This window comes from Bufo gargarizans, chromosome 2, assembly GCF_014858855.1.
Source record: "Bufo gargarizans isolate SCDJY-AF-19 chromosome 2, ASM1485885v1, whole genome shotgun sequence".
NCBI lineage: Eukaryota > Metazoa > Chordata > Amphibia > Anura > Bufonidae > Bufo > Bufo gargarizans.
Window position 1 is genome coordinate 383,222,659 of NC_058081.1, and position 14,035 is coordinate 383,236,693.

Here is a 14,035-nt window from a genome sequence, read left to right on the forward strand (position 1 = left end):
TTGTTTGGGGCATCAGGAAAAAGGCTTGTCCGGAGAAGAAAAGGTGAGCGCTACCATCAGTCCTGTGTCATGCCAATAGTAAAGCATCCTGAGACCATTTATGTGTGGGGTTGCTTCTCATCCAAGAGAGTGGGCTCACTCACAATTTTGCCCAAAAACACAGCCATGAATAAAGAATGGTACCAAAACACCCTCCAACAGCAACTTCTTCCAACAATCCAACAACAGTTTGGTGAAGAACAATGCATTTTCCAGCACGATGGAGTACCGTGCCATAAGGCAAAAGTGATAACTATGTGGCTCGGGGACCAAAACGTTGACATTTTGGGTCCATGGCATGGAAACTCCCCAGATCTTAATCCCATTGAGAACTTGTGGTCAATCCTCAAGAGGCGGGTGGACAAACAAAAACCCACTAATTCTGACAAACTCCAAGAAGTGATTATGAAAGAATGGGTTGCTATCTATCAGGAATTGACCCAGAAGTTGATTGAGAGCATGCCCAGTCGAATTGCAGAGGTCCTGAAAAAGAAGGGCCAACACTGCAAATACTGACTCTTTGCATAAATGTCATGCAATTGTCGATAAAAGCCTTTGAAATGTACAGTATAAAGTGCGTGTAATTATATTTCACTACATCACAGAAACAACTGAAACAAAGATCTAAAAGCAGTTTAGCAGCAAACTTTGTGAAAACTAAGCTTTGTGTCATTCTCAAAACTTTTGGCCACGACTGTACACCTCTCAAGGTATTCAAAACTGATTTTAAAAACGTTGTTAACCTTTTAGGTGTTCCACAAGAATTAATGGAAAATAGAGATACAATTTCAAAATTTCACTTTTTTGGCAGATTTTCCATTTTAATATTTTTTTTTCCAGTTACAAAGCAAGGGTTAACAGCCAAACAAAACTCAATATTTATGGCCCTGATTCTGTAATTTACAGAAACATCCCATATGTGGTCATAAACCGCTGTACGGGCACAGGGCAGGGAGCAGAAGGAAATGAATGCCAATATGGTTTTTGGAAGGCAGATTTTGACACCATGTCCCATTTGAAGCCCCCCTTATACACCCCTAGAGTAGAAACTCCAAAAAAGTGACCCCATTTTAGAAACTACGGGATAGGGTGGAATTTTTGTTGGTACTAGTTTAGGGTACATATGATTTTTGGTTGCTCTATTTTACACTTTTTGAGGCAAGGTAAGTTTTGGCACCGTTTTTTATTTTTATTTATATTTTTCTTGTTATTTACAACATTCATCTGACAGGTTAGATCATGTGGTATTTTTATAGAGCAGGTTGTCACTGACGCACGATACCTAATATGTATACTTTTTTTATTTATGTAAGTTTTACACAATGATTTCATTTTTGAAACAAAAAAAATAATGTTTTAGTGTCTCCATAGTCAGAGAGCCAAAGTTTTTTTCAGTTTTTGGGCGATTATCTTAGTTAGGGTCTTATTTTCTTTGCGGGATGAGATGACTGTTAGATTGGTAATATTTTGGTGGGCGTATGCCTTTTTGATAGCTTGCTGTTGTACTTTTTGTGATATAAGGTGACAAAAAAATTGTTTATTTAGCATAGTTTTTATTTTTTACGGTGTTCATCTGAGGGGTTAGGTCATGTGATATGTTTATAGAGCCGGTTGATACGGACGCGGCGATACCTAATATAACTTTATTTGGGGAAAATTACGTTTTGGTTTATTTTTACTTGAAACGTAACATTTTTTGAGGGGGGGAAACGTTATTTTTTCAACTTTTTGTTTCACTTTATTATTTGTTTTTACTTTGGGACTTCGACTTTTAGGGGTCTAATCCTTTACAATGCATTCCAATACTTCTGTATTGAAATGCATTGGCTGTATGAGTAATACTGTGTGTATTACTCATACAGCTTCCGGCCTGTGAGATCCAGGGGGCTGGATCTCACAGGCTCGTCACCAGAAGGCAGCGCAGATGCCTGAGGAAGGCATCGTGTCCCCACTACAGCCCCACGAGTACACGATGGCACCGCCGCCGCCCGCAATATGAAAAGCCGCAAACCGCAGGTCTAAATTGACCTGCGGTTTGTGGCGATCGCCGACAAGGGGGGCACGGGACCCCCCTACGCATTTAGCCAAGGTGCCTGCTCAATGATTTGAGCAGGCACCTTGTTTTGAGCACTGCCCGCCGCACGGCGGTGATCGGAAATACACAAGGCGTACGCCCTGTGTCCTTAAGTACCAGTCCTGTGTCCTTAAGTGTCCGGAAGAGATTAAATGTCATGAATAGAAAAAAAAAACATTTTCTCCACAATAGGAGCCAATGTTGAAATAAACCACTGTATACTTATAGACTGGCACACACCAGGGAATACTCCTGACGTATACCTCTGATTCAGGCAAAAATAAGATGCGAAAAGAGTGAAAATCTCTGTTTTATCACCCATTGAAATAACAGTTCATGCATTTGCAGATGGTCTATGGCTTTGTTCACAGTATTCCTCCAACACAAGTGTGCTGCTATACCAAATCATATGCTGAATCCTCCAAGCCAAAACCCTCTTTGGTGGTGCTCTATGTAACATAGTAACATAGTACATAAGGCCGAAAAAAGACATTTGTCCATCCAGTTCGGCCTGTCATCCTGCAAGTTGATCCAGAGGAAGGCAAAAATAAAAACTGAGGTAGAAGCCAATTTTCCTCACTTTAGGGGAATAAAAAATTCCTTCCCGACTCCAATCAGGCAATCAGAATAACTCCCTGGATCAACGACCCCTCTCTAGTAGCTATAGCCTGTAATATTATTACACTCCAGAAATACATCCAGGCCCCTCTTGCCATAGTTACTTTGATAGTCCATACAGGAAAAACAGAATTCACATGGCACTCACCAGAGGGTTAAAATCTTCTTTATTCAAACTTGCAGGTCCATGGAGATGCAGACAAATTGGCGAGAGCAGTTTAATGTTAGTATGCACTTCGTCTGGCCTACACACTCACGTGTATCATGCCCCTTATAAGCCCATAACTAAAATCTAATCACACTACATATGGACACATAACATGTCAACATGTAAAAAGAGGCTAAAATGTGTATACTTCTCCTATGAACAAACTACTTACTGCTACACCTAATAATCCAAGTTGTAGAACCGCACATCAGTTCGGTCATTGAGACACAAAGATTGTATATTAATAATCTCTGCCTCCTTCTGCAGGAGTAGCACAAAACCGTATCTGTCCTGCCTCACCGCCATGTTGTGTGCACATCTGCTCTCTCAATCTAGGTGATCCCACCTACCTTACATGTTCACCAAACCTGACATGCAACGCAAATAATCGCATATACGACAAAGTTACTTTTATAGGTAATCAGTTCCTATCTGGAACTCACAATCTCCTAGATGGTCATAAGGTCTACAAATCTACATTGTCCACAGCAATAGTTACCCTACTGTGCAGCCAACTTTACATTTTTTACACCTTTCTTTTAGGCTACATGCACACGACCGTATGTGTTGTGCGGTACGCAAGTTGCGGATCCGCAAAAAAAGGATGACGTTCCGTATGGCATCTGTTTTTTTTTGCGGATCCATTGTAATAATGCCTATCCTTGTCCGCAAACTAGAAAAAAATAGGACATGCACTATTTTTTTTGCGGAGCAACGGAACATACATACTGATGCGGACAGCACACGGTGTGCTGTCTGCGTTTTTTGCTGACCCATTGAAATGAATGGGTCCACATCCTATCCGGAAAAAAAAAACTATCGGACACGGAAACAAAACACGGTTGTGTGCATGAGGCCTTATACTGGTCTTTTACCAAAATATCCCAGACATTTTTGCTACATCTAAAGGAAATCAGTGGCTGCTGACTTCTAACTTCTGATAGCAGTGGATGAGGGGATCATGCCCATTCTTCCTAATAGAAGTTCACAGCATGTTTGTGGTACATGCCATAGCGCTGGAGATATCACCATGGTCAGAAAGGATACTGTGCATCAGATGTTTTTCAGCATGCAGTAAACGGAATGGACCTACCAGCTCTCAGTTGGAGTTTCTGCTAGCATAGGACATGTGTTAGAAAACTGTTCAGAGGGTGCGGTACTGCGCGGTGGCCATCGTTGCTGTGGTGCTGTTCTGGTGACTTAGAGTGCCTAGTCTAGGTTTGGCATTATCAAGCAGCAGGGGTGCTGTTTGGCTGCTGGGTCCCGCCGCCTGACGGGTCGGCGCTGCTGTGTCAGTGGTCACCGTGTAGTCGCCGCACCAAATTTAGAGTAGGTCTCACTCAAAGAGGCAACCTTGACGCGGTGAGTGGGTTTACGCCTTTTCATCAAAATGTACACCAATGCCTCTTGTATAGCATGCGGTATAGGGGGCTGTACACTTAATATTGCGCTGAGAAGCGAGGTTAATTTTGCTAAGAAGCAGTTATCGATCAAAGCATAGCATGTGGATGTGCGATCCAGTTCTTTTTTTTTTTTTTTTTCCTTTTTGTAGAAGTTCACAGCATATTTGTGGTACATGCCATAGCACTGGAGATATCACCATGGTCAAAAAAATAATAATAATTATACTGTGCATTAGATGTTTTTCTGCATGCAGTAAACTATGCTTTGAGATACTGGAAAAAACATGTTGGCAGTATTTTTCGTCCCTTTTATACCCTACTAGCAGAAGGACCCGACTTCGCACGGGTATATTTCATCTTTTTTATTTAATGTTTGTGTGTGTCATTAAAAGACAGTATCCCCCATAACAGTGACCCCCCTACAGCACCCCGCCCCTTTAACCGTGAACTCCACAGTCCCCCACCCCTTAACACTGACTCCCCCACAGTGCCCCGACACTTTAAAATGGTAACTCCACAGCAGCCCATACCCTTAACTTTGACCTTCACAGCAGCCCTCCCCTTTAACAGTGAGTTTCACAGCACCTCACTCCCTTGACAGTGATCTCCTCAGGGGCCTGCCCCCTTAACAGTGACCTCCACAGTACCCTGTGACCTCACAGTACCCTGCTGCCTTAACAGTGACCTCCAAAGCAGTTGCCCCTTTAATAGTGGCCCTGGCCCCTTTAACAGTGACCTCCACAGGGCCTGCCCCCTTAACAGTGACCTCCACAGCGCCCTGCCCCTTTCATGTTAGGGCTAGATGAAGAGATGTTGCGCAACATTTTGTCTTAGCAATTTTTATAACGATAGGATATGTTGTCGCGCAACACATGTGGCAGTGTAGTTGTGCCCTATGTGTCGTGAGACTTATTGTCGTTGTGTAAAACTGTGTGTATGTGGGGCGTGGCCGGAAGTTGATATGTGAGGACGCATGTAGGAGAGCTCCGGACCCAATTCCCCTAACTTCTGCATTATCCTGTTAATTCATCACTGCAAACATTACATCCAGAACCGGCAGGATGTCGGGAAAAACCCGCAACTCGAATATGGCTCGAAATAGAGAGCAATCTGCAGCGGACAGGCTCAGAGAGTTTGCCCGCGTGGAGGACCAAGATGGCGCCGGATATCGCTCGTCGTCAGTGGAGAGGACGAAAGAGGATGCTGTGTCTGGAGAGGCGGAACACTCAACCAGCGAACCATCTCTCAAACAAGTCACTGAACAGTTGCTACAAGCAATATCTATCTGCCGCACGTCCATGGTGGGCAAGCTGGAGGAAGTAAAGGTGGATATTGGCCTGCTCCGCCATGACATGCAGGCCATTCGGGACCGCGTTAAAGAGACCGAAAACAGGATCTCTGATGTGGAAGACCGCCTGCAACCGCTCCCTGCAAAGGTACAGGAATTGGAGTAAAAGGTGAATTTTTGGCAGCAGAAATGTGACGATTATGAGAATCGTACACGTCGCAATAATTTGCGGATAATCGGCATGCCTGAGAAAGCGGAGGGCAATAATCCGTGTGCATTTGTTACTACCTGGCTCCGAAATTCCTTTCCGGACGTGACATTTTCAGCGGCATTCATCATTGAGCAAGCGCATCGTGTTCCCGCCAAACCCCTTCCACCGGGGGCTCCTCCAAGACCCTTGCTTGCTAGGTTACTGAACTCTATGGACAGAGATCATGTGTTACGGATGGCGCGCAACAAACAGGAGCTGAAGTTTGAAAACAGCACTATTATGATTTTTCCGGATTTCTCATCCGAATTGCAAAAACGCAGAGCCACTTTCATGTTTTGCCCGGGTTCCCATCAGAGGTTGGGGATTGGGTCCTAGGCTGTGTGATCAGAATCACTTCTGAACTAATCGCAAGATCTGTGGTGCTATTGGTTAATTGCCATAGGCACACCCCGTTAATTAGTAGTGCCACCAAACAGTCGAGGTAAATTGTTTTTGCTCTCATGTGTTAAGAGTGATGCGAATGGTACGAGGTTATACCATGCAGGCACTCACAGTATATGTCAGGATGAGCATGACAGTACAAATGTTATGTTTTCTGTGCTGTGTCAGTTATAATGCAAAGTGGTGGGAAGAACGGAAGGTACTTGAGGTCCTTTATATCATATCATCATGTCAGAGTTACGTATAATGTCATGGAATGTCAGGGGATTGGGTGCCGCTAGGAAAAGAGCCATGGTGTTTTCCGCAGTCAGGAGACATAATCCGCATATCCTCTGCTTGCAGGAAACTCATTTAATAGCAGATAATACGAGGCAAATACAAAAGCCCTGGGCTCAATGGGCACTACACTCCTGCTATACGAACCTGTCTAGGGGTGTGTCTCCCATGGTTCACAAGTCTCTCAGGTGGGAGGTGGAAGCATGCCAGATAGATAAGGCGGGCAAATTTGTGTTTGTAGCTGCTTATATTAACTGTATATTGTACGTTGTCATTGGTATCTATATCCCCCCACCCTTCTCCCTGCAAGTGGCTCAGCAAGCAGTGAGCTTTGCAGCCTCTTACCCGTCTGCCCGTTTAGTTAGCCTGGGTGACCTTAGATAAAGATCTGGATAGACATCATCCGGTGGCAGCTGCTGATAGCCGCTCTTCTAACAAAACGCCCCTATCTGAATTAATGGAGGAGGTGGGGGTGGATGGATATGTGGAGACTGAAACATCCGGATACCAGACAATACTCGTGCTATTCCGCCAGCCATAATGCGTTGTCACGCATAGATTATGCTATGGGCAACTCAAGTGTGTCCTCTTTAACGTATGATATAGAGTATGGGCCGAGGGGCATATCTGACCATGCCCCTTTGCAATTAACATTGAGGCTAGGTGGGGATGTGATCAGACGCTCAGCTCGGATTAATCCCTTTTGGTTGACCTTGTTTGGACCGTCTGATTGTATCCCTGACCAATTGAAGGTGTTTATGGACGGGCATGAGGAGGAACCGAATAATGCACTGTTATGGGAAACTATGAAGGCATATCTTAGAGGCTGCCTCAGATCTACCATATCGTATATTAAAAAATCGGCGGCTAGGCAGGAGGAAGGCCTTGCGGCAGATTGCTCTAGATTGGAGGCGACATATGTCGCGGATCCCAATGATTTAAATAGAGAGGCATGGATATCTAAAGGGAGACAATACTTAATAAGACTCTGCTTAAGGAAAAAGCCCAAAGGAAAATGTTTTTCTCCAAGCAAACATACTTTGAGTTGGGCAATCAGTCCAGTAAACTACTAGCTCACATCGTTAGGCAGAATCAAGCATCCCCTGCTATACTACGCATCAAAGCATTGGATGGGCAGATACAATCAGACCCAGAGGCTATAGCGGGTAGGTTCCAAGAATATTATAGAGACCTTTATGATTCCAGGGTAAATCATGAGATAGATGATATTATGCATTATCTAAAGGATCTGGAATTCCCTACTTTATCGCAGGAAGCAGTAGATAGCCTAGAAGCTCCCATAACTATCCTAGAAATACAGGAGTCCATTTCACAACTGGCAAGGGGTAAAGCCTCTGGTCCTGATGGACTACCCTTAGAAGTGTATGTTAAATAAGCTGCCCACATCACTCCTCTTTTGCTTAAAATATAATGACGCTTTCAGGAATGCTTCCCGCCATCAATGTATGATGCAACTATAGTAGTGCTTTTGAAACCTGGCAAGGAACCGGATGAGTGTGGGTCATATCGCCCGATATCCTTACTAAACCTAGATTATAAGGTTATAGCAAAACTGCTGGCAGTGCGTCTGGGTAGAGTGGCTACCACCTTAGTTCATCCAGATCAATCTGGATTTATGCCTGGCAGGTCCACCACTGACAATATTAGAAGAGTGCAGGTGGTGACCCAGATCGGTCTCCAGAGGCAGGAGAGATGGGCTCTGGCGTCACTTGACCCAGCAAAGGCATTCGACTCCGTTGAATGGTCATATTTATTCCAGGTTCTCAGGAGATTTGGATTTGGGCCCAAATTCAGACGATGGGTGGAACTACTATACAAAAATCCCAGGGCGGGTGTATTGGTGAATGGGTTGCTGTCAGACAGCTTTAACCTGAGGAGAGGAACTAGACAGGGCTGCCCCCTGTCACCATTACTATTCGCCCTAGCCATAGAACCACTGGCCATGCGTATTAGGGTAGACTCACAATATCATGGCATTCAAATTGGTGACCAAGCGGATAGGGTGGGGCTATATGCCGATGATATGGTGCTCTTCATGTCACAAACAGAGTCCACGCTCCCTAGAGCGATTTCCACAATTGAATTATTCAGCCAATACTCGGGATTGCGGATAAACTGGTCCAAATCAACTCTTTGTCCTTTATACCAGTTGGAAGACGCGTTTGACTCAGGAGAACTGCCCGTTGTGCAAAGCTATAAGTATTAGGTGTCCATATCACCAAAGATGTAGCGTCCTTCCATGCTCTGAATATTCAGCCTCTACTGACGTATTGTAAGGAGAAATTCAGAGTATGGCAGAACCTGCCTCTGTCTGCACCGGGGAGAATCAATCTGGTTAAACTGATTGTCCTGCCAAAGTGCTTGTATATCTTACAGCATGCACCATACGTACACTACATGCAGAATTATTAGGCAAATGAGTATTTTGACCACATCATCCTCTTTATGCATGTTGTCTTATTCCAAGCTGTATAGGCTCGAAAGCCTACTACCAATTAAGCATATTAGGTGATGTGCATCTCTGTAATGAGAAGGGGTGTGGTCTAATGACATCAACACCCTATATCAGGTGTGCATAATTATTAGGCAACTTCCTTTCCTTTGGCAAAATGGGTCAAAAGAAGGACTTGACAGGCTCAGAAAAGTCAAAAATAGTGAGATATCTTGCAGAGGGATGCAGCACTCTTAAAATTGCAAAGCTTCTGAAGAGTGATCATCGAACAATCAAGCGTTTCATTCAAAATAGTCAACAGGGTCGCAAGAAGCGTGTGGAAAAACCAAGGCGCAAAATAACTGCCCATGAACTGAGAAAAGTCAAGCGTGCAGCTGCCAAGATGCCACTTGCCACCAGTTTGGCCATATTTCAGAGCTGCAACATCACTGGAGTGCCCAAAAGCACAAGGTGTGCAATACTCAGAGACATGGCCAAGGTAAGAAAGGCTGAAAGACGACCACCACTGAACAAGACACACAAGCTGAAACGTCAAGACTGGGCCAAGAAATATCTCAAGACTGATTTTTCTAAGGTTTTATGGACTGATGAAATGAGAGTGAGTCTTGATGGGCCAGATGGCTGGATTGGTAAAGGGCAGAGAGCTCCAGTCCGACTCAGAAGCCAGCAAGGTGGAGGTGGAGTACTGGTTCTGGCTGGTATCATCAAAGATGAGCTTGTGGGGCCTTTTTGGGTTGAGGATGGAGTCAAGCTCAACTCCCAGTCCTACTGCCAGTTTCTGGAAGACACCTTCTTCAAGCAGTGGTACAGGAAGAAGTCTGCAAGGTAAGAAAAACATGATTTTCATGCAGGACAATGCTCCATCACACGCGTCCAAGTACTCCACAACGTGGCTGGCAAGAAAGGGTATAAAAGAAGAAAATCTAATGACATGGCCTCCTTGTTCACCTGATCTGAACCCCATTGAGAACCTGTGGTCCATCATCAAATGTGAGATTTACAAGGAGGGAAAACAGTACACCTCTCTGAACAGTGTCTGGGAGGCTGTGGTTGCTGCTGCACGCAATGTTGATGGTGAACAGATCAAAACACTGACAGAATCCATGGATGGCAGGCTTTTGAGTGTCCTTGCAAAGAAAGGTGGCTATATTGGTCACTGATTTGTTTTTGTTTTGTTTTTGAATGTCAGAAATGTATATTTGTGAATGTTGAGATGTTATATTGGATTCACTGGTAAAAATAAATAATTGAAATGGGTATATATTAGTTTTTTGTTAAGTTGCCTAATAATTATGTACAGTAATAGTCACCTGCACACACAGATATCCCCCTAAAATAGCTAAAACTAAAAACAAACTAAAAACTACTTCCAAAAATATTCAGCTTTGATATTAATGAGTTTTTTGGGTTCATTGAGAAAATGGTTGTTGTTCAATAATAAAATTAATCCTCAAAAATACAACTTGCCTAATAATTCTGCACTCCCTGTAGTTCCAAAAAAGTTCTTTCAGAGCCTCACCTCGCTGATATCACCCTTTATCTGGGGCGCAAACAGGCCCAAACTTTCAATAGTTAACCTATCCTGTTTTAAAAAGGAAGGGGGCATGTCCTTACCTGATGTATATCTATATTACCTAGCTGGACAGTTGAGGAATATCAATTCTTGGTTGTCACCGGGAGATGATCTTTGTAGACAAGAGAAGCAGCTGGCTGATTACCTGTGCATTGGCAATTTATGGCCTGTGTTGGAGCAGCCTAGCCTATTTCCACGTAAACTACTAAATCCATATGGTGGCTGTTCAGGTTTGGAAAGCTAGTAAGAAACTACATAGTATGGATACAGAATTGCTGGAAACCCCAATTTGGGATAACCCCATGTTCCCTGATCTACTGGCGCTGCAAGAAAGAGCGTTCTGGAAGGAACAGATGGGGTTGTCACACTGGGCGATCTATACAGCAATAATGTGTTCAATGATTATGAATCCATGAGCCGCAGACATGAATTGCCTAGACAAGCGTTCTATAGATTCCTGCAATTGAGGCACGCCATGTAAACCCACTATAGGGATACCCCAATCTTACTGTCCAATTTTCCAATGATTGGAGCTATTCGTTCCCAAGGGCCACAAGGTTTCATTTCAGTATTATATACCCACCTATTAGATGTTAAGCTGAAGGGTACCCCAATTCAAGCTCTAAGTAAATGGAAGGCTAAAATTCCAGACTTATCTAATGAGGATGAGGCAGATATTTTAAAATCCCCCACACTAGTGTCACCTGCCGTGAATAATAAGTTTATCCAAGTTTGTATAATACATCAGAGCTACTTGACCCCGCTAAGGCTACACAGGATGGGTAGACTTGATCATTCTGAGTGTCACAGGTGTGCGTCGGTGGAGGCTGACTTTTGGCACCTTATATGGGAATGCCCTTATGTATATGCGTTTTGGGAAAGGGTAGTCACATTACTCACTGATCTGTTGGGTTATGCAGTACCATTACACCCGAAGATTTGTCTCTTTAGAATATTGGATGAGACTACGTATAGACATCATGTTAGGATATTCCTGAGGTTGGTATTGTTCCTGGCGAGGAAGGCGATCGCCATATGATGGATGGGCAACAGACCACCCGCCTTGGCACAATGGAAACAACTAGTCAACTCTATCATATGAAAATATAGTCTTCAAAAACAGGGGCTGCACATCTAAATTTCAGAAGGTGTGGGGGATATGGTGTGCTTCTCCAAGTACTGCATACTCAGCACATGGATTGTCTGAGGCCTTAAGAGCAGAGCATGCCGAACAGCAGTGATTTTGATATATGGGGGGAGTTGAGTAGAACGTATAGAATTGGGTCAGCTGAGACGTCATACAATATCTATTTGGTTTTACTTGCTTCAATTGGGTGGATCTTTCTGCTAGATGTAATGATGTAATAGTAACGACACAGCACAGGTGTTTACTGTTAAATGCTCTTATTTTTAATGATTTTGTTCAGTTTATTTAGCAATATGATGCTCATGTCTATGTACAATTTTTATTGATGCTCCTATTGTACAACTGATGTTGTATCTTGTCCTGCGACTGTCATTAATACTTGCTTTGTGTATTCAATAAAGCGAATAAAAAAAATAAAAAAAAACTGTGTGTATGTGGAGACTAAGGGCCTGCAAGCTTCTATTGGCTGATAAGGGACATGGGACCGTGTGTATGGCAGTTGGGATATGAAGAGAGAGACTCCGAGGCTTGTATTGGCTAATGCAGGTCATTTTTGGGGAATATCTCAGGAACGGTACGTCCTAGAGAGCTGCGACCCCCACAGATTTCTTTTCAGGAAGCAAGGGATCTGTATACCAAGTTTCGTTGAAATTGATGGTTGCGTTTCTGAGTGATTGCGGAAAATACATACATACACATATATACATCCTTCTTTATATATAGCTTTTTCAAAGAAGAGGCAGCACTCTAGGATAAAAGTGAAAAGCTACCCGCTTTATTTCCCCTTTGCAACGTTTCAACTGCTCATTGCAGTCTTTCTCAAGCATAACAATTGGTGTCACAGCATCTTCATTTATACCCACAATGCTTAGTGAGTCAATTAACAAAGTGATTAAGGCTCGGTATCCTAGCAACTGGTGTCCACAATCAAAGACCGCGCTCAATGGTGACGTAGGTGCACGCACCAGCCGCCAGGCACCTCCCCCAAAGTATGACGATACGGGAGGAGACGCCTCCATGTCTGGCCTCCAGGTCACATGACAAGTCATGTGAGCCGTCGCCTGGCAACAAGGAAGCGTTCACCCTCGGCGCATCGCAATCTTCAGGGTTGGTCAGAGCACAGCAGTGAGGCCTGTATAGGGGAAAAGAGGACCACATAGGGAATGATCGGGTTGTCAATTACTATTAGCTAGATTATTGCAGATGATTATTGTAAATAGATCAGGATATCAAACCGTAAATATCGGAGGATTGTAGTCCTTACTAGGGACATTACATGTGTTCAATGGAGAAAAAGGGTGCAGTATATATGGATGCGTCACACAAGTGACCATCCATACACACCTATAGGACTACAAGGCACAGAGTGTTGTTGGTTGATGCAATTGATGGTTGCGTTTCTGAGTGATTGCGGAAAATATATACATACACATATATACATCCTTCTTTATTTATATATAGATAGAAAGAAAAGAAATAATATATATGATTGTTACCCAGCATAACATGGTGCGTAGGTTGCCTTACTAGTGAGGGCTCATGCACACAAATGTATTTTTGGTCCGCATTTGATCCGTGCTTTTTGCAGATCAGATGCGGACCTATCTACTTCAATGAAGTCTGTGTACTATCAGCATCCGCACGTCCATTCCATGCTGCCCGCAAAATTATAGAACATGTCCTATTCTTGTCCAAATTACGGACAAGGATAGGACTGTTAAATTATGAGCTGGCCATTACGTTCCACAAAATGTGAAATGCACACGGCTGGTATCCGTCTTTTGCGGATCCGCAATGGTCGTGTGCATGAGCCCTAAATCAGCTTTTTAAAGCAGCTCTCTATTGATACTTGCACACCAAAGATTAGTGGGGGGATCTAACCACATTACCTGTCTGAGAGCTGTCCAGAAATAAATGACCCCGTAAGAACACCAGCAAAAAACAAAGAGGTTGTCAGAGGCCCCTTCCAGTCATTGTCACAGACTATATCCCACTGTAAAAAAAAAAGGCAAATTAACTCAAGTATATGATGTCATTGTTTCACATACCTTTACAGTTTAACTGATGCTCATGTTCAGGGAGGGCAGCTTCATGATTGACTTGCATAAAAAATATGGATCAAATATCGATATGCAATATGGATTGTTTTAATTGTATATTTTTTTTCATTTTATAGCATCCATTTTTGTTCTGTTTTCCGTGTCTCATCTGTGTTTGTTCCATTTTATGGAGAGAAAAAACAAACAAAAAAAAAACAGAACAAATATGGACGTATTTACTATGT

At 43.3% G+C, this 14,035-nt stretch overlaps 1 protein-coding gene across 2 annotated transcripts in view; it reads right to left on the reverse strand.

The window, feature by feature from the left end:
• LOC122928194 (solute carrier family 22 member 4-like) overlaps positions 1-14,035 on the reverse strand; it is a 355,141-nt gene that overhangs the window by 212,988 nt on the left and 128,118 nt on the right. For both annotated transcript variants that reach the window (XM_044280782.1, XM_044280781.1), the window contains exon 2: positions 13,641-13,744. In XM_044280782.1, coding sequence (XP_044136717.1) covers positions 13,641-13,744 — 104 coding nt within the window. The remainder of the gene's footprint in view (positions 1-13,640; positions 13,745-14,035) is intronic.